This window comes from Anabrus simplex, chromosome 2 (genome assembly GCF_040414725.1).
Source record: "Anabrus simplex isolate iqAnaSimp1 chromosome 2, ASM4041472v1, whole genome shotgun sequence".
Lineage (NCBI taxonomy): Eukaryota > Metazoa > Arthropoda > Insecta > Orthoptera > Tettigoniidae > Anabrus > Anabrus simplex.
Genome location: NC_090266.1, coordinates 690,741,975 through 690,764,221, shown reverse-complemented (window position 1 = coordinate 690,764,221; position 22,247 = coordinate 690,741,975). Strand labels below are relative to the sequence as shown.

The 22,247-nt window shown below is 37.2% G+C and overlaps 1 protein-coding gene across 1 annotated transcript in view; it reads right to left on the bottom strand.

Annotated features, from left to right (window-relative positions):
* Nucleotides 1-22,247, bottom strand: part of LOC136864376 (uncharacterized) — a 444,399-nt gene that overhangs the window by 17,506 nt on the left and 404,646 nt on the right. Inside the window, exon 11 of the mRNA XM_067141298.2 lies at nucleotides 8,783-8,980. Coding sequence (XP_066997399.2) covers nucleotides 8,783-8,980 — 198 coding nt within the window. The remainder of the gene's footprint in view (nucleotides 1-8,782; nucleotides 8,981-22,247) is intronic.

Here is a 22,247-nt window from a genome sequence, read left to right as displayed (position 1 = left end):
ATGCCAGGAGAATCTACTGTAATCTAAGAACGTTCTCTGAAGGAAAAGATGGCTATTGAGAACGAACCCAGGAACGATTAAAAATGATCAGTTTATGATCAGAATAGGTACATCAAAAATCTACAGCCTGTTTCCAGTCATTCGACAGGGTCAGGAATGGAATAAATAAAGCCCCATCTAGCGGTGACAATAGGAATTGAGCCGGCTGCCGAAGACTGTCGCACTCCTCTGGGGCAATGATCGATGAATGACAAATGAAATGAAATATTGGACAATGTTGCTGGAATGAATGATGACAGGGAAAACCGGAGTATCCGGAGAAAAACCTGTCACGCCTTCGTTTTGTGCAGCACGAATGTCACATGGAGTGACCGGGATTTGAACCACGGAACCCAGCTGTGAGAGGCCGATCGCTGCCACCTGAGCACTCCTGATAAGTACATTATGAACAGTGAAATCAATTGGTCTCTGCTCCTTTTAGACCCCACCACCATTAAGTTTATTTATCCCCCCCCCAAAAAAATAAAAGGAAGGCGTGTTTCTTTATGTTTAAAGGAGATTCCAAACACCAATGTTCACGTCTATTACCTTCAGTTTTGAGATATAAGTATCCCCATAAAAATAATTCACTTTCTTTCACTGCCTTTCACACTCCTCCCCCCGCACCCCCCCCCCCCCCCCCCAAAGGATCTTCTAAATACCAATTATCACGACTCTAACTTCTTCAGTTTTTGATTTATGTGTCCTCATGAAAAGAATTCAACTCCTTTTCACTCCCGCCCCCAAGATGGTATCCCCCCCAAAGCCTTTTTCTTTGTTTTAAAGGAGATCTAAATACCAATTTTCACGTCTGTAACAACATTAGTTTTTGTTAGATGTATATATTCTTATACAATTAAGTCAATTGATTTTTCAATCTTTCACGTCCCCCCCTTTCATTGGATTTTCCGAGAATACATGTTTGTTTACTTTTAAAGCAGATTTCACATCTGTAACATCTTCATTTTTGAGATATCAGTAGCCTAATTAAAATAATTCAACACCATTTTCAGTCACTTTTAACCCCCCCCCCCCCTCCTTTCCACCGTGTGGTATTTACAAAAACTAAAAATACACGTTTCTTTATTTTTAATAGAGATAAAAAATACCATTCTTCACTTCTGTAACATGTTACGTTTTTTGATATATACTGTAGAAATTCTCATTTTAAAATTTCACCCCTTTTTATTTCCCCTTACGGGGAGTTTCCAGAAACAAATCACCTATGTTTCTTTACATTTACAGGAGATTCCAAATACCCACTTTTTATGTCTGTAACATTTTACATTTCTCAGATATTCTGCAGACATAGTCTTTCAAAAAATTCACCCCGATTTGTCACTCCTGTTTAACCGCCATTAATTGGATTTTCCAAAAACAAAAATAAATATGTGTTTATTTTTAAAGGAGATCCCATATATAAATTTTCAGTTCTGTAATATCTTCGATTTCTGAGATATATATATCCTCATTAAAGGCATTCAACCCATTATTCACCCTTTTACACTCCTCCTATTGGGATTTACAGAATACAAAAAAATACATGTTCCTTTATTTTTAAAGGAGATTCTATACCAATTTTTACATCTGTAATGTTTTAAGATGTAAACACATTCATTTTAAAAATTCACCCCCTTTTCACTCCCCATTATTTGGATTTTCCAAAAAAAAAAAAAAAATACCTGTTTCTTTATTTTTAAAGTAGATCCCAAATACCAATTTTCAGGTTTGTAATATCTTCAGGTTCTGAAATATAAGTAGCCTCATTAAAGGCATTCAACCACTTTTTCACCCTTTTCCATCCTTCCTATTGGGACTTTCCAAAAACAAAAGAATACGTGTTTCTTTATTTTTAAAGGAGATTCTAAATACCAATTTTTACATCTATACACTTTAAAAGTTTTGAGATATAGATACACTCATTTTTAAAATTCACCCCCTTTTCATCCCCCCCATTAATTGGATTTTCCAAAAACAAAAAAATACGTGTTTCTTTATTTTTTAAAGGAGATCCCAAACACCAATTTTCAGGTCTGTAATATCTTCAGTTTCTGAGATATAAGTATCCACATTAAAGGCATTCAAACACTTTTTCACCCCTTTTCACCCCTCCTATTGGGATTTTCCGAAAACAAAAATACGTGTCTCAAGGAGATTCTAAATACCAATTTTTACATCTATAAACTTTCAAATTTTGAAATATAAATGCACTCATTTTAAAAATTCACCCCCCCCCCCTTTTCACCCTCCCATTAATTGGATTTTCCAAAAACAAAAAAATATGTGTTTCTTTATTTTTAAAAGAGATCAAAAGTACCAATTTTCTGGTCTGTAGTATCTTCAGTTTCTGAGATATAAGTACCGGTATCCTGATTAAAGGCATTCAACCCCTTTTTCACCCTTTTCACCCCTCCTATTGGGATTTTCTGAAAACAAAAGAATACGTGTTTCCTTATTTTTAAAGAAGATTCTAAATACCAAATTTTACATCTGTAAACTTTCAAAGTTTTGAGATACAGATACACTCACTTTAAAATTTCACCCCCCTTTTCACCTCCTTAGCGACGGAATATCCAAAACTCCTCTCTTAGCGACCACCTACATCTTATTATGAATATATCCCCAAAATTTTATTTCTTTATGTCCAGTAGTTTTGGCTTGGTGATGATGAATCAGTCAGTCAGTCAGTCAGTCAGTCAATACTGATCTGCATTTAGGGCAGTCGCCCAGGTGGCAGATTCCCTATCTGTTGTTTTTCTAAATGATTTCAAAGAAATTGGAAATTTATTGAACTTCTCCCTTGGTAAGTTATTCCAATCCCTAACTCCCCTTCCTATAAATGAATATTTGCCCCAATTTGTCCTCTTGAAATCCAACTTTATCTTCATATTGTGAACTTTCCTACTTTTATAAACGCCACTCAAACTTATTCATCTACTAATGTCATTCCATGCCATCTCTCCGCTGACAGCTCGGAACATACCACTTAATCGAGCAGCTCTTCTTCTTTCTCTCAATTCCTCCCAACCCTAACTTTGCAACATTTTTGTAACACTACTCTTTTGTCGGAAATCACTCAGAACAAATCGAGCTGCTTTTCTTTGGATTTTTTCCAGTTCTTGAATCAGGTAATGCTGGTGAGGGTTCCATACACTGGAACCATACTCTAGTTGAGGTCTTACCAGAGACTTACATGCCCTCTCCTTTACATCCTTACTACAACCCCTAAACACCCTCATAACCATGTGCAGAGATCTGTACCCTTTATTTACAATCCCATTTATGTGATTACCCCAATGAAGATCTTTCCTTATAATGACACCTAGATCCTTACAATGATCCCCAAAAGGAACTTTCACCCCATCAATGCAGTAATTAAAACTAAGAGGACTTTTCCTATTTGTGAAACTCACAACCTGACTTTTAACCCCGTTTATCAACATACCATTGCCTGCTGTCCAACTCACAACATTTTCGAGGTCACATTGCAGTTGCTCACAATCTTGTAACTTATTTATTACTCCATAGAGAATAACATCATCCGCAAAAAGCCTTACCTCCGATTCCACTCCTTTACTCATATCATTTATATATATAAGAAAACATAAAGGTCCGATAATACTGCCTTGAGGAATTCCCCTCTTAATTATTACAGGGTCAGATAAAGCTTCACCTACTCTAATTCTCTGAGATCTATTCTAGAAATATAGCAACCCATTCAGTCACTCTTTTGTCTAGTCCAATTGCACTCATTTTTGCCAGTAGTCTCCCATGATCCACCCTATCAAATGCTTTAGACAGGTCAATTGCGATACAGTCCATTTCACCTCCTGAATCCAAGATATCTGCTATTTCTTGCTGGAATCCTACAAGTTGAGCTTCAGTGGAATAACCTTTCCTAAAACCGAACTGCCTTCTATCGAACCAGTTATTAATTTCACAAACTTGTCTAATATAATCAGAAAGAATGCCTTCCCAAAGCTTGCATACAATGCACGTCAAACTTACTGGCCTGTAATTTTCAGCTTTATGTCTATCACCCTTTCCTTTATACACAGGGCTTACTGTAGCAACTCTCCATTCATCTGGTATAGCTCCTCTGACCAAACAATAATCAAATAAGTACTTCAGATATGGTACTATATCCCAACACAGTCAGTCAGTCAGTCAGTCAGTCAGTCAGTCAGTCAGTCTGTCAGTCAGGACAAGTTATTTTATATATATATATAGATTATTATATCTTATAGACCCTTGGTTGGGTTGAAAAATTAGAAGTAAACTGGAGAATATTGCAGAATGAAGGAAGAAATGTAGACTTAAATGTAAAATATCCTCATAGTTCTGTAAATCGATCACTATTGGACGTTTAGAGAAACTGAGAAACCTACAAAGCAAATTACCAAGAAGATATCAGAGTCTTTTGGTTTCATGTCATATACAATGGCCAGCCTCCCATTCTAGGAATAGCCAACCTGTTGTCATATAACCTTAAGGTCTAGGCAAGCATCGTCATATCCATGAAGTGTTAATCGAAGCAATCAGCCACAATTAAGGTGCAATAAGCAAGTGAATAATCTTGCTGTAGGTGCAGGTCTCCTGCAGGGTGCTGAAGGTGGAAAAATGTGCAAATATGATTTGGCAGCAGTTCTTGTATCGTTCGCCAGTGAGGGATGCTGGCAGGTATATGGGGGTTAGTGATGGGATAATGGAATAATTTTAATAATCAAATAACCTCCATCTGATTATTTAAATAATTGAATACTTTTAATATTCGAATATCCTCTATCCCATTATTTAAAGAATAAAATAACTAATTGAATAAAATAATCGAATGAGTTCCAAACATCATTCAGTTGTACCGCATAGAATAATTGGATGAGTTGTGAATAAATTTTTTGGTTGAAGTGTGTCGGATGGGTAATCGATTAAAATAAGCAAATAGATAAACTCTTGTCCGCTTCTGTGGTGTAGTGGTTAGTGTGATTAGCTGCCACCCCCAGAGACCCGGGTTCGATTCCCGGCTCTGTCATGAAATTTGAAAAGTGGTACGAGAGCTGGAACGGAGTCTACTCAGCCTCGAGAGATCAACTAAGTAGAGGGGGGTTCAATTCCCTCCTCAAAGTGGTTTTCCATGGTTTCCCCACTTCTCCCTCAGGCAAATGCCGGGATGGTACCTAACTTAAGGCCACGGCCATTTCCTTCCCTCTTTCTTGCCTATCCCTTTCAACCTTCCCATCCACCAACAAGGCCCCTCTTCAGCATAACAGGTGAGGCCGCCTGGGTGAGGTACTGGTCCTCTTTCCCAGTTGTATACCCGAAACCAATGTCTCACGCTTCAGGACACTGCCCTTGAGGCGGTAGAGGTGGGATCCCTCGGTTAGTCTGAGGGAAAAACCAACTCTGGAGGGTAAACAGATTTTTTATTTTGCTAGCGGCTTTACGTAGCACCGACACAGATAGGTCTTATGGCGACGATGGGATAGGAAAGGCCTAGGAGTTGGAAGGAAGCGGCCGTGGCCTTAATTAAGGTACAGCCCCAGCATTTGCCTGGTGTGAAAATGGGAAACCACGGAAAACCATCTTCAGGGCTGCCGATAGTGGGATTCGAACCTACTATCTCCCGGATGCAAGTTCACAGCCGCGTGTCTCTACGCGCACAGCCAACTCGCCCGGTGTAAACAGATTAAGAAAGGAAAATATGAACTCTTACGAAAAAACAGAAATATGCCTTTTTTTTTTTTTTCAAACGTATCTCCAAATATTGAAAGTAAATGAGTATATTAGCTGTCTTAATAACATTTGTAAAATGAAGTTCCTTTTGTAAGTAAATGCTGCCTTCTGGCCACACAATGGGGCTAAGCCCCAGTATTACCAACTGACAATCAGGCAATATACCTACTTTAATTTTACGCCCTCCGTGTCCACGGATAAATGGTTAGCATGCTGGCCTTTGGTCCAAGGGGTCCCGGGTTCCATTCCCGCTGTATTCAGCCTTATACTTCATCTTAGGTAGGGCCCCATTTTCAAACGTTTTAAAGAAGTTTAAGTAGTGAATTCCAGTAGTTTTCATAAGTTTATATTACACGTGTATGCTATATTTTTTGTTACTTTTATAGTAAATATTTGCCGTATTTATTGATTTTTATAACTATACGTGTTAATATTTCGATCGTAAACATACTGTACTTTTCATTTCGCTGGAGGTTTTATGAAGTTTCCAATGCGTGTATAGTTCAAAGATCCCCATGTATGCTATTGTGGAGTTACAGTGTATGTGAAGCTAACTTTCTGATATTGAAGTTATTTGTACAGTGGTATTTATATTTAGTTCCTTTTTTCCGTTATACAGCAAATGTATGTTAAATTTATATTTTTCAGGTGCAATAATTGGTTCCCTAGCTTTGGTATGGTTGAATAAAATGCAAGTGTATTTTTGTTTATATTTACAAGTTCTTAAAGTGTATTTTTTATATTTTATGATTCTTTTTACAGAAACGTGTGGCAGGTTTTGGCTAGGCCAGCATTTGTAGCTTTTTGGTCATTTTTATTTTCTCATTAATACCATCTGCCGTTTTCATATAGATATGTTTGGTCTTAGATACAGGTAGTTTTACACTATGTGTTACGCTTCATAAAGTTTCAAGTTTATAGTTTATTTTCGACAGGTTTTTAATAATTTCATGTGAAATTGTATATGGTATTTTTTTACTGTTTCTGTGAATTTGTTGAACAGCATCTTTGATTCTTTGATTCCTATTTGTTTAAACATTCATGTATATTTTATAAAGCAATTTATGTTTGGGAAACGAAAGGCAGACATTCACAAAAGAAAAAACATATTTTTAATTTTTTAAATATTAGTATTATGTAACATTTTGTAATGTGTTGCTATAATGACAATATAATATACTTTTGAAATGATATTCTGCAGTACAAGCTGTTTTTAAGTTCAAATTCAACTTTACTTATTCTGAAACTGGGAGGAGAGTGATTAAAGACTCCGTTTTAATGAGTCAAAAAGCCTAGTTTCCAGTATTACGTGACTTTCAATATTGCGATTACAAGCCACGAGTCATCGTGTTTTGTGTGGACTTCGAATAACACCAATATGCAATGACCGGCAAACGAACCCAGTCCGTCTTTGTGAGGAGGCAGCGATTACGTCGCTGAGCTAATACGTTCCCTCAAACAGTCAATTTCAGTCAAGTAATTTATCAATTATTTTCTTGACAACAGGACAAATTGTCGTTAGTTCGATTATTCCTAAGAAACTGTTCATTCCAATGTCTCACTCGATTGTTTCAGCAGAATCATTCATTCGGTTGGAGCGAACGAATGTTAAAGTAATTACTTTTCATTCGGTTATCTCAAAAGCATTCACTATTCAATTGCCTCATTCATTCAAATGTAGTTTCAAATAAATATTCGAAGAAATAATTGAATGGAAACATTTACTATTCGATTGTGTCATTGATTCAAATGCGAGTTTTGGATTAATAACCTAAAATAATCAAACGAAAAAGGTATTCACTATATGATTGCCTCATTCATTCAAATGGAGTTTCGAATGAATAATCAAAAAAATAATTGAATGGAAAACATACTCACTCTTCAATTGCCCCATTCATTTGAATGAATAATCTAAAAATAATTGAATGGAAAAAATAACTGAATAATCAAATAAAATGAAATAATCGAATAATCAATTATTTTGTATTTGATTATCCCATCACTAACCAGGGTCCACATTTTATCTCACAAGAATAGTCTCCACACTAGGATACCACCATCACCAGGCTGAACTGTACCCTGCTGATAAGGGGGATCTATTGCCTCATGTGCATGGCTATGCACTGCCATTGTCGTGTATCAACTGGTACCTCTTTTACCATGCTTCAAGAGTTCAATGGTGATGTTCCTTTGCCCAAGGTAGTCATCGTGCCTTATGATGTGCGGTAAGGAGAGGTCCCCTAGTGGTAGAGCGGCTTCTATACTCCATTGTACGAAAATGGTTCTGGATGGTATGGTTGCTCACACATAATTTTCTAACAATGAATTAGCAGGTGATCTGCTGCACTGTGACCCGCCCATCCACTCTTACCATCAGAGCCAGCTAACAGCAACCCCTGAAATCAACACCTTGAACACTATGGGAGTTAACTCTTTCCCAAATCCATGTATTCATGATGCCTTCTTGACATAATGACGAGTGGAAAACCCAGTGCCTCCACAACTTCAGAGGTGGAATGATCCATAAGTCTGGAGCCAACAATCTGGCTGCCATTAAATGTGCTGAGATCTCGCGTCTTAGCCATGATGTGCTTAACTGTTACTCACACAGCTAGTATGAGGTCTGGTCATATTGCAGTCATGTGTCACACTATACTATGTGATATCTGGAACCATCTCATTTCAGTTTTTCCTCAGTTAATTTATAATGGTTAGGTTCTTCTGTCTGTCAAAATTAATTTTGAATAAATAAATGTATAAACTATTTGAAAAAGAAAAATGGTAACAGAATTATAGCTGAAAAAGAAACAACCTAAAAGTTATAAAAAAACCACACTATACTATTATATTCGCCAGGACAACTACAATGCCATTTCTCCAAAACACCAGCTATTTCTAATTCAATTGCTCATCAGCGTAGTAATCCATTAAGCATATAACCAAAGTAAGATAATTAATGAGAAATATTCTTCAATTTTACCCAATAGAATAACTTTTGGACTGAATTCAGTACCTTTTCTGGTAAGCTTCATGCCACGTTCAAATGGATTCATGTTGCGTTGACAATGATCACCAGCTTCTTTTATGTAGATTTCATCATTGGACACAATAGAACCAACAAAACATTCATATGTTCCTACATCACTTCGCTGAGTATAGGTGTACATGAGTCCATCTTCCACCCACTGTCCCAAGCAGCGATATTCTCTCTCTGCAAAGTAAAAGAGCAAGTATGTTGATTCATTACTTACATGTCAGTATTAGATTTTTGTACAGACAGTGATTCTAAACAAAGTGATTTTGTAGTTGAGGATGGGCAGCCTTAGTTCATACATATTCAGGATGCACTGGAAGGGTAGGAACTCGGATAAGTAATGAATAAGATTCAGATTCTCATACTTACTTTCAACATTACTGTGGATGGGGAGAAGGTGAAAGTGCTTAGACAATTTTAATTTCTGAGGTCAGAACTGTTTATTGTACCTGGAATATTTCAGTAAGAGTACCAAATATAGAATTTCTTATTCCTTTGAAATTTATGTTCTAATAAATTTGGTAGATAGGTTCAAAATTTAAAGATACATTGCCTACAAAACTGTTTAATTATCCATTACTGATGTGAAAACATTTACCAATCTGATTGGCCGCATGTGTTCTTGTGCTAAAGTTAAAGAGCCAAGCTCTGCATTCAGGAGATGTGTGGGCTCGATCCCCACCATAAGCTGCCTGCCGGGATAGTTCCTACATATAGGCCACAGCTGCTTCCTTCCATCTCCTTACACAATTTAATTGACCGCATTCATTTCATCTTTATTAGCTCCTCAAGTGAGGTTAGCATCAGGGCATCTGGACATAAAAATATGACATATAATTTCATCTCATCTCATCCCTGACCCAGTATCAGGAAACGGGACTAAGGTGTAGACGTATACACTAATGTGAAATTTATTCTTAGAATACAGTAAACTTCTGTACCCCTGAATCAAAATAGCCTTCCATCAATCTTTTACTGAGCATCAGTCTTTTAAACCACATCTTTATCCATTTTTTTCTATTATCACAATTTTTGAAGTCCATCCCACGAGGAAACGATCTCCCATGGAAAAGTTAAACGACTGTGGAACTTAGATAGTGCATCGCTTGTGTGTTAAAATGAACACCTATGTAATGCTGCATTTTGGAGCGTTACAGGACGCAAGTTACAGGGATTCAAAGTTTGTGGAATGTTCTTCAGAACACCTAGTGCATAGGCAACTCTCCAGCCATACCCATTGTGTCAAATGTGGAATTCCCCAAAAGTACATAAATTAGCATCTGTTGAAGATAAGATAATGAAATAATGGTCAGTAATGAAGTAGATGTCGATATAAACATTAAATGAAAAATAACAAGCACAATTAAAAAACTTGAAACTACTGACTGTAATGATCAGTATTTTATAAGTATGGATGATATTGTAAAAGAGATCAAAAAAGTATGTGCAATTTACACAAAATATACTGTATATTCTGAACATTGAAGACATGGTGATGGTGATACGTCAGAGGTTGCTTGTATGTTCCCACTCATGCGTGACACTTGCTTGGCTGCATGTGGCTGCCTACAAACAGCTATGTAAGTGATAGAAATAGGTATAGTTTCATAGAAATTTAGTGTCACTGCCTCCATACTTGTTAAAAGCGTGGAACACATATTGCCCATTTTTTCATGTGTCCCTCATTATTATTCACCTAGGTGAAAACCACAAATTGCTATCTTCAAATAATGAGGAGATATTTGAGGTGAAAAAATTAAATGGGCCACCATAAATTAATTAACCCACAAGATATTTTAATACTTTTCATATGTTTAACATAGTATTTATCTAACCATGCTTCCAAGGTATATTTCTCCCCTTGTGAAAGAATAGAATGAACAAATCAGGGATGTTCACACCAGGACCATCTTATAAAGAAATCTTCTTCAAATTATTTTTAATTACATCTTCACTGTATCATGGAATTAACATGTAATACATTCTGCAAACTTTGCAACCCTGAAACTTACATTCCAAAATGCAGTACTATATGAATGTTTGTTTCAACATATGTACAGTGTACTGTCAAGGTTTCATGGTGACCCCACTTTCCCATGAGAGACAAATCCCTTGTCAGTCAAACATATCTTCAGGTCAAGAAATAATAAAAATGCTGTACTAGAGGTTTCGAATACTATACGTGATAAATATTACTAAATATCCCTCTTGAAATTGTTCTGTAAAACAGCAGTAGTACACACACTTTGGCATGGAACAGTATACATCTGCATTAACTGTCATGCCACAAGGTATTAAGTTAAACCGAATTGGCTGCCTGCTCCGAAGCGTGTAGCTGTAGCCCTCAAGATGGTATTCTGTGGTTTCCCATTTTCACACCAGGTCAATACTGGGGTGTACTTTAATTAAGGCCATGGTCACTTCCTTCCCAGTCCTAGCCCTATCCTATCATTGCCATAAGACCTTCCTGAGTCAGTGTGACATAAAACAAATATCATATTAACCCTCTTGAAGCTACGTGGTAGTGCAAGGACCAGCCCTTTAAATTGCCAAAGCCGATCAGGTCGGCTTTTAAATATCCAGTCGGAAGTTGACATTGCTGATTACATCGGCCGGCAGATAATTCTATTAAATATGTAATTTTTTGGCAACCTATAGTGACGTGCATACTTTTGTGACAACCTATAGGGAAGGGGATACCTGTTATTATGTGCCTGACCTTGCTTTGGCAGTTTTAAGAGGGTATACTATCTTTCACAAGAGTCTCTTCCTGTGTTTAGAAACACTGCTAACTGCTCAAAAAGAGATTGTTCCTTGCAGAGTGTGGATTCGTGAAAGCAAAATGGCAAGTGGTTCACATGATATTTTTTTCAGCGGGTAATGATGAAAAATGAATGGAGTATATGGAAATGCGCGAAGTTAACACAGAAGATTTGTTATCAGATAGCGATAGTGAATTTAGTTCAGAGAGTAGTGACAGAATTATACCAGACACGTCCCCTGGATCACTGCAGCTAATGAAGAGACGTTTATTTGTTTCAAACATCAGGAAAGCTACTGTGAATGTGGTGGTAGATAAAACTAGTGATGACGAAGATGATAATGTCTCTGGAAAACAGTTTATCAAAATTTCTTCCAATGAACCTGACAACATTCCTCAACCTCCTGTCTCCTTCTTGGAACTTCCTGGACCTAAACATGCCCCTCCGTCTGATTCTCCACCCATACCATAATTCAATTTATTTTTCACCTTCTCTCTGCTAAACCTTATAGTCAAAGAGACAAATCTCTATACTGACCAACTCCTTACCTGTGATGAACTGTCACCCAATTCCCGACCTCAGTGTTGGAGATGCAATACAATTAAAAGCTGCATTAGGCTTAAATATTTTTATTATCTGTATTGTTCCTGTCAGTGTTAGCGATAAGTGTTATTTATCTGTTAGTGTATGTATACAACCATACCCCTAAGTGCTTCAACAGTGGTCTAAAACTTCAGACAACAACAAAATATTATCTGGTGATAATTTTTGGTGAGTAAAAATATCTTATCATTTTCCTTATTTTTACTTGTGACATATATTTGAATTTGTATTTGTATTGTTTTCCTTTTTTTCCTGTTCAGAGTAATTATTTTACAGAATTCTGTTCAGAAATTAATTCTCTATCCTTACGCATATGCTGGCCCTCGCTTGCCTCTCACCCGGGAGGCCACAGGCTCGATTCCTGGCCAAGTTAGTGAGTTTTACCTGGACCTGAGGGTTGGTTTGAGGTCCACTCAGCCTAAATGTCTACCATTGAAGAGCTATCTGACTGTGAGATGGCAGCCCCGGTCTAGAAATCTTAGAATAACGACCGAGAGAATTCGTCGCATTGACAATGCGTCACCTTGTATACTGCAGGCCTTCGCATTGAACAGTGGTCACTTGGTAGGCCAAGGCCCATCAAGGCTGCTGCATCATAGGTTTTTAATTACGTATATTCTGTTGTATTGCACATGCTTTTTTAAATAGATACTGAAACAGAAAGTGAAAACATTTTCTTTCCTGAAAATAAAAAAAGCTATAATGTCAACTATTCATTTTTCTATTTTAATAACCCAGAATATTTTTTATTCTATGTAGTCCACACATAGAAAAATTCTTGTCAGTATCTGCTATACATCGATACGTATAAGCAAATTTGATCGGGGAGTAACATTATCTTGTTTATACTAGTGACATATGTTTTAATTTTTATACTTATTATTTATAATTTTCTCATCCAAAGTAATTATTTTATAGAATTATATTCGAAAATGTATCACTAAGTTTATACTGTTGTATTGTAAATGATTTTTTCAAAGTACATATTGAGACAGAAAGTGCAAAAATGTTTTCCTTTTCCTGGAAATAAACATTATCAACAACTATAATATCAACAATAAACCATTTTTAATACTTTATATCACTCTCATCAGTTGTTTATTCTATGTAGTCGACACGTAGATAATTTCTTGTCGTTATTTACCATACACGGATAGATATATGCAAATTTTAAAATGTATGTATTTCCACTAAAAATGGCCTTGCACTTTCCAGTAGTAGAGTGGAGGCGGAGCGCTGGACTCTTCTGGCTGATTGTGAACGGCCGACCAGATCGGCCCCTGGCTCAAAGAGGGTTAAGTTAAACGTAGAATCCTGCATCAACTGAATTTCAAATTGGTGCTGCCATTTTAAATACTCATTACTCATGAGTTTAGTCACTGTCAACAAAGAAATATCCTTACTGGCTTAAATGTGATGTATCATTAGTATCTGAACATGTTTCATAGCATTAAGCTAAAAATGGCTCTTCTGCAATTCAACAATGCTTGGGAGTTTCCCCTTCTTGCTAGGCTAGACTCTAACATACATTTTACGTTAGTTTCTTCTAATTTAGGAGTAAGTTCAGAATGTTTCAAGTTCGGCCCAAGTCAATGTTATGAAAAATCTTGCATTATGTTATCATTACATACAGTTATTACATATCACATACAATCTCAACCAGGTCTGCATATCATGTGGCCTATAGTGCTATTTATTTTGGCCCATCTGCCTGATTGAAATTATTTAATAATTTATAATTTATATTTAATAATTCATTTACTATGGAGTAAAATCAATCAATCAATCAATCAATCAATCAATCAATCAATCAATCAATCAATCAATCAATCAATCAATCAATCAATCAATCAATCAATCAATCAATCAATCAATCAACACTGATCTGCATTTAGGGCAGTTGCCCAGGTGGCAGATTCCCTATCTGTTGTTTTCCTAGCCTTTTCTTAAATGATTGCAAAAAAATTGGAAATTTATTAAACATCTGCCTTGGTAAGTTATTCTAATCCCTATCTCCTCTTCCTATAAACGAATATTTGCCCCAATTTTGTCCTTTTGAATTCCAGCTTTATCTTCATATTGTGATCTTTCCTACTTTTAAAGACACTGCTCAAACTTATTCGTCTAGTGATGTCATTCCACGTCCTCTCCACTGACAGCTCGGAACATACCACTTAGTCGAGCAGCTCGTTTCCTTTCTCTCAAGTCTTCCCAGCCCAAACTTTGAAAAATATTAGCTAAGATTCTGCATTTTTTACATTCATGTGATTTATGTCATAACTGTGTTTCTTTCAACACAATAAATTGCATTTGGAGTTATTCTCTGTCATATTTAATACCAAATTATTATAATCACTTTGGGATTTTGCTAGCGCTAGTGTAGCTGTGAAGAAATTCTAAGTTGCATCCTTGTTATCTTGGCTGGCTTGATATCTACAAACGAGAATGAATTGCCACAAGGCTGGCTGTATCTTGACTGGCTTTGGCAGTGCAGTTGTTGCTTGTAGTTGGAGCAATACAGAACAAAGAGCTTAAATAAAAAGCTTAAAATAGCCTTGAAGCTTTGAGCAGTAAACCCTAAGTAAGCAAACAAATATTTTTGCATTGTTTAAGAACAAAATAGTATGGATGGGTTGCTGGTAATCTATCACTGTGCCTACTAATAAATTTACTTAAGTTTCACTGCAGTGGACTAGTCTGATTCATGGTCTAAAATTATCTGGCCTTTTGTCAAGTGGCCCAAGTTGGATTTGGCCCTCAGAGGCCATCAAGTTGTGCAAGCCTGGTGTAGAAAAAGGCTTTATATTACAAACAGACAGTACAAACCTCTGAAAGTTTTAATCAAAGCATAAACAAAGTCATGGGATATTTTGTCCCAGAAAATTGACACCGACTCTATTATCTATGGGCGAGAGCACAAAAATACAAGTAAAAAATACTGTAATAATACTATTCAATGTTCCCCAAAATTGTCGTCATCATCATCATCATCATCATCATCATCATCATCATCATCATCATCATCATCCTTTCCCCCTTATCTAGCTCCTTCCAGGTTGGGGCATTTATGGCTCTTCTCCACTTTCCTCTCTCCTTCCACCACTTCTCTTCCATCATCAACAGCTATATCATCTATATCATCTGATGGCCAAGTAGGCATCAATTTTTGGCAATGATACAAAGTCTCTCATAGTGCATTGGCACTGCCGGTGGCTCCAAGTAGCCTATGCAGTGGCCTCCACGGTATACACTGGCCATGCGTCTTGGTAGGTGTGCTAGGTACCAACTAATGAGCCCAACCTAGCACACGGTGTCAAAATGCTGGCAACCAGGATTGAGTTAGCTGGAAAATTTATAATGTCCAATAACGGACCATTTGTAATGACAAATTCTGACTTCAGGAGATTCTCGTAGGAAAGTGACACAACAAAGGACATTGGTAAACATTGTTTTATTATGGTATAGACAGCAAATACACAAGACTATGTACAAAGGACAGGTCTCCGCTGGTTAACTGGTTACAGACCTTTGAAATAATCACCCAAGGTTTACACTGTGCGTTGCCAGCGGTGGGGCAGGCGCTGAATACCATTCGCTACATGTGTATCACTAACGCCACCTCGTCACTGTTGTATAGGGCATAGCATGCAAACCTAATGCTTCCCGCAGCTCTGCATGGCATTTGCGTGCATTTCTGCTGCAGAGAACTGCTATTTTAATATACAATCGTTGCACCTGCTCGTTGACTTCCATTTTATGATGCTCTCATTCACACACTGAATTTGGGGGCATGCTTAGACCCACACTGTTGTTTACATACACCATCTAGTGGCATCATACGCAATTACATACCGTACGTTTCCAAATGCATATCTTAGATTTTCCGTGTTGTCTCCTGTTCGCAAGAAAAAAATAGTTGCCATGACTTATGACTCGACCAACACAGAATGGATTGCTCTGTTGCACCCTCTTGCTAACATCCATGTCCAGCCTATAGTCTGTATTAATTTGCTTCCTAGGTATTTGAGACTCTCCACAATTTCAAGACTTTGACCACCAATTTTCACAAGATGTCATGGTAGGCCTTATAGCTGTCACCTATACTAAAATTAATTTACTCTTCTGTAAATAAATTCAAATGTGATGTTTCATATCAGTAATGTAATACAGTTCCTGAGCAATATTAAATATGAAAGAATGCATATTTTGAAAAAATTACAAACCTACTTACCTCTAAGATGATTCCATACAACTTAAAAACATAAAAATTCAAATTGATTCAACTGAAATCCATGCAGATACAAATGTATGACTAATATATCAAGCTTAGAAATAAATAGCAAACCATGCATAAATATTGCTTTAAATTGTTTGTCAGTGCACACTACAGTTTTATTGTTAAAGACAGTAGAGGTGCATTAAGTAATAATGTAATCTAAAATAAGTCAAGAGATGCAAATCCACTGTATGACATCATAGTGGTACCGGTACCTGAAAAAATTAAATTAAATCAAGTAGCAGTTCATTCCACAGCAATGAATAAAATCTTCAAATGAGGAGATGGGGAGAGTTTAACAATTCATGAATTATCAATTCCGATTCTTCACATTTCAGTATAAATAAATAAATAAATAAATAAATAAATAAATAAATAAATAAATAAATAAATAAATAAATTAGTATAGAATGAACAACTTCAGATCACTCACTGTACACACACTAGTTGAGTCTGTGCAGTGGGCATTATTTTCAGTTGCCTAAATAGTATTAAGTCAAATTACCAGCATCAAGAATGTAATGAGTTACAAGAAAAATACCGTGCAAAAATCTGACATAACACAAATTGCCACAAGAGCAAAGGTATAGCAAAGTGCTGAACGATCAAATACAATGTTCTACACAGGTAAAGTACTTGTGCAGGTGGTCTTCCTTGAGGAACCCATTAGTGTATAAAAGGTGAAGAAGACAAGTAAGAAAATCTCAATTCAGGAAAGAACTGAAGAACATTACAAGAGAGGTAAAGACAAATAAACATTCAAAGGAGGAAATACAGTAGAGTCCCAATTATCTGGCCTTCTGTGTTATCCAAACCATTTCTTTTTTTTTTTTACATTAATGGTCTCAAGTACCATCGTACAATGTACAGTACTGTACTGTATTTAAATATAAGTTATGGATTATTGTGTAAAAAAGAAAAAACTATCGGCATATCTCACACATAGGTCTAGACATTTCTGGAAATAGCACTTGCATATATAGAAGAGCAGAGCAAGGCAACATTTGCCAGTCTAATTCTACTGAGAAGATGAAAAAATATTGTATCAGTGAAGAGAATTCAGTACAAGATTCAAGCAACAATAACCATGTTCTTCAAGAAGCAGTAGGTTATGTACTAGTGAGAAAGTTTTTTGTTTCTTAATTACACAGTATGAAGATTAATAAAAGTCAATTCTATACTGTACAATACTGTAACAAAGTTTTAAAAGTCAAAGTACAGATGAACAATCCAAAACTGTTGCAGCTCTGGAGACGTGAAGTATAAGAAAGGCCACTCCAGCTACATTCAGCTGTGTATGGTCAGCTGGATGTGTTTTGCAACATGACCCGTAGTTCTTACTAACTGTGTCAATCGCTTTCACTCACCCTTCTCCCTTTTCCTCATGATATGCACTTGTATACATCACTATGAAATTATAAGCACATGGCACACTCCCATACTGTGGATTGGGTTAGTTGTAGGCTACAAAATTTACCTACCATAGAAACTAAGGTTTGAAGCCCTCGCATGAACTTTTCTTCCTGAATGAATACGCTATGATGACATCAGGCAATGAACACACCAAGTTCGGATGAGCTAACTTCGATGCTAAATGCTTCACTCCATTGTGACATGCCAAATTATTCACATGTGTCAAGAGAGCTAGTGCTGGCTCTCATCCAACACGGCAATTTTAGCATTCATGAGGTAGCGATATAGTGTGGCGTTTTGCTTAGGGCTGTTCAGAGATGGATGCAGCAGTGGCAGGTATCACGGGACAATGGATGTATACCAGGCACTAGTTTAATGCAACATTCTTCTGGAGAAGAAGACAACAGGTTAGTTGAAACTTCACAGAAGAACCCGTTTGGCAGGTGACCAATTTTCCCAGATGTCTATACATGGTCCACAAATGATTATGAGAAGCCAGACTCTATTGCAGAAAAGCTGCTGTCAAAGAGTTTCCGACTAACAAATATTCGGTCAGTGTGCCTTTATCGAGATGGAAAAATGTGATCTTCTATGATGAGACCTCTTTCAGTTCAGCAGAGGTTGGGCTGGCTAATTTTTGCAGGCCAGAAGGGAGTCCAAAATGACAGAAGACATAGAGCTGAGTGTTTTCGTAGTGGCCACATGTCTGGGTTTCTGTATCATGTTTGGGGTGGACATCATCTGATGGGGATGGAGTTCTTCATAAGATAGATGAGTTTCTCACATTAGATCATTACCTGACAATTCTGCAAAATATTATATTTCCAAGAGTGAGAGAGCCCTATCCAGATGAGGTAATATAGTTCGTGCAAAACAACTCCCCATTCCACACAAGCAGTCATTTTCAGAGCTGTTTTTCTGAGCAGGATTCCACTGAACTGCTCGAGCTAAAGACTTGAACCCCACTGAACATGTGTGGGCAAGGTGAAAACGCCATATAAAGAAACACTGGCCTCACCTTGCCAAGTGTCCATATGATGCTTTGTGGGACATTATATTGGATGCATGGGAGGAAATCGCCCTCGAAGAGGAATATTTTAGAAGCTTTTGAATCCATGCCATATCGGCTCAAACAAGTAGTTCAAGCCAATGGCTTCTGGATGAGGTATTTGTTCATGTCTAAAACAGTCCTTTTCAGGACTAACATAATTAAAAGCACAATGCAAGACTGCAATGAATAGAAATATACACATATCTGGTTAACACAACAGTAAAATTTTCTGAAGAAAGTAATGTGTAGAGTAGGATTTGAACTGTGGATCTCTTACACTTCACTGGAGCAAACTGGCACTCACATGAACACACGTCCACAGTGTGCATGGCATGTAGTATATTTAAACCTCTGTAATAGTCCCTCGTGGGGCCAATTATAATAAACTATGTGCTCATTGCAAGTATTCAGAGTAGAAATGCAAAGACTGTTAGTATGGTTCAGTTACGCAATAGAGCAATGGAGTCCTGTAAAAAAATAATTGCCGATACCGGTATTCGAAGCTTGGTTCTCCTGGTTGATAACTAAGGACCTTTCCACTACAATAACTCTCAAACTCTGACACGCCATGAAGTGCTTCACATTAAGCTTCACTTGCCAGGTGTGTCCCTCACTTCACAACATATTTATCTAACCATTGTGGCAGTTTCTTGTTAATTTCATTGTATTCTTTTATATTATTGTATTTTGATATGCAGAGAGTTGCATTGTGTACTGTTAGTCACAATTCATCAGGAACTTGTCATTTAACAAAGTGTGTTGCATCCTTTTCGTTGCAGCTGTACTGCCTCACCTGAGGATGATGACACCCAATACAGAACTTGAAAATTTTTCATGTGTCAAATTATGATTGTTCAACAGTACATACAGTACTGTACTGTATTATGAGTAAAATCTTGTTTATTATGTATGTAGCTTCATTCTACATTAATGGGACCCTTTAATAATACATTACCATAAATTAAATATAGTGCTTTCACCCTCTGAATTGTCCAGATTACCCTTGGCCTGTACAATTCAGATAATTGGGACTCTACTATAGAGAGAATTGAAGACAAGAACAACCATAGGTCATAGGAAAAGTGAATAATCTTATTTCATAACAGCACATACGTGAATGTAACAACAGGAAAGCAGAACTAAGGGACAGTTTATTTTTGTCCAAGCAGTGCAGTTATTATGTAGTATGCAGGGGAAAATAATAGTAAAGTAAGATGAGCCAAACATCTACATCATCATTTGTGGTAAATAGGACTCTGTCATCAGCAGTGAAATTTCAAAAGGTGTTGATAATAACATGACCATAAATATCTATACAGTATATGAAATAAAATGCTGAAAAAATTAATGTTAACCATGCTTTAGTGTGTTTGTCGGAATTATGAGACTTAGATCTTTCAAATATCTGTCTGTTAGGTTATCAACCCAGAGGCTGGTTGGATCCTCAAATAGCACCACCAAAGATTATGTACCGAGCTCGATAGCTGCAGTCGCTTAAGTGCGGCCAGTATCCAGTATTCAGGAGATAGTAGGTTCGAATCCCACTGTCGGCAGCCCTGAAGATGGTTTTCCATGGTTTCCCATTTTCACACCAGGGAAATGCTGGGGCTGTACCTTAATTAAGGCCATGGCCGCTTCCTTCCCACTCCTAGACCATTCCTGTCCCATTGTCGCCATAAGACCTATCTGTATCGGTGCGATGTAAAGCAAATAGCAAAAAAAGATTATGCGGTTATAGGGAAACTGTAAAAACAGTTGGCAGTGCCAAAATGAGGCCTACTAGGCCTCACTGGGCCAGAAAGTGCTATTGCAGCATGACTGACTCTATGGCACTTTTCATAGCAAATGTCACTACTCAGCACCTCCCATACCCCAGCAGCTTCCATACTGTCACAGCCGTGGATGACACTGGGACTTCAGTATTAACATAACATTTGCAAACCTGTTCAGGATATGGACATACCTGTAGATATACTACAGAATATCAGGTACACAGTGAAACGTATGTTTAGTGCCATTCACAGGTCACAGGCATAATTTGGGCTCTAAATCAAGGTGAGTACCATAAGGTAAAATTATACAGAATGACAACACTGACAATGTTTAGAATGTTGTACGAGACAAGAGGAAACTCATATCCGGAAATGCATGGTTTGGGTGTTGTGGGGCGTCGCAGATATGGGGAAGTGTGTACATTCCACATTTTGGCAGAACCTCCACCAACCCAACAGCAGCATCATATGCATTAAATTCCAAAAGTGGTTTGAAATGTTGACCTCCAACTTGATTATAGAGCCCACACAATGACAATGTATGTCAATCTCTGCATTGCCAATGTATCAAACATTTCCAAACATGGGTTCCCGCTTGAAAACTGATCAGTTTGCCATCCAGCACAACATACTAAGTGTTGAGGGTATTGTTTGAATCAACCTGTAGAAGAAAAGGAATTGCCCAAACAAGACTATGAGAGATTCATGTTATATATTACATAGTAAGATAGCGTATGTACAGGTGAGTCTCAGTGAGAAGATGCTATAGCTGGGCTGAGTAGCTGAAGCAGTACAACGCTGGCCTTCTGAGCTTAAGTTGGTGGGTTTGATGCCATCTCAGTCCAGTTGTATTTGAAGGTGTTCAAATATGCCAGTCTTGTGGCTGTATATTTACTTGCACTAAAAGGACTCCCGAGGGACAAAATTCCAGCACCTCATCATCTTGAAAACAGTAAAATAGTTGGTGTAAAAAAAAAGAAAAAAAGAAAAACCAGTGAAACCTTGTTAGTAAGTCCCTCATTAATACGTTTTCCCGCTTAGCACATCGTAAATTCGAAGTCCCGATTCTCATCATATTAAATCTATATAAAAATACCTCACACATTGCATCACAAATTTTTGCTATTACCGCTTAGTACAATGACATTTTTCCTAGCCCTGAAAATGATATTTATCATCCCTTGTAAAACGAACGTGATTTCTAACTGGGATAAGATCCGTCACGACAGTTGCGTGATTACGGAAAAAGGTCTTAAATAATTCACATAATTTAAGTTGCACGTTCGGGGAGCAAACCGGTAGCCTCAGAAATGTTCAGCTTTGCTTGCCAGTTAGAAGCAAGATTGCTGAATAACACAGTGAGTTTATTTGAGCTTGTATTTCGCATTCCATTCAGAAGTTAGAAATTTATTTTGTGTTGAGTTGTACAGTGAAGTTTTGTCGCGTGATACGGTAACCTATATCTGGATTAGGAACATGATCGTGTAAAACTGACTAGCGTGGTGCATATTTGTCTTATGATTGCCTAATTAAAGATATGGAAAAAGTCATGAAATTCCTTAGTAAT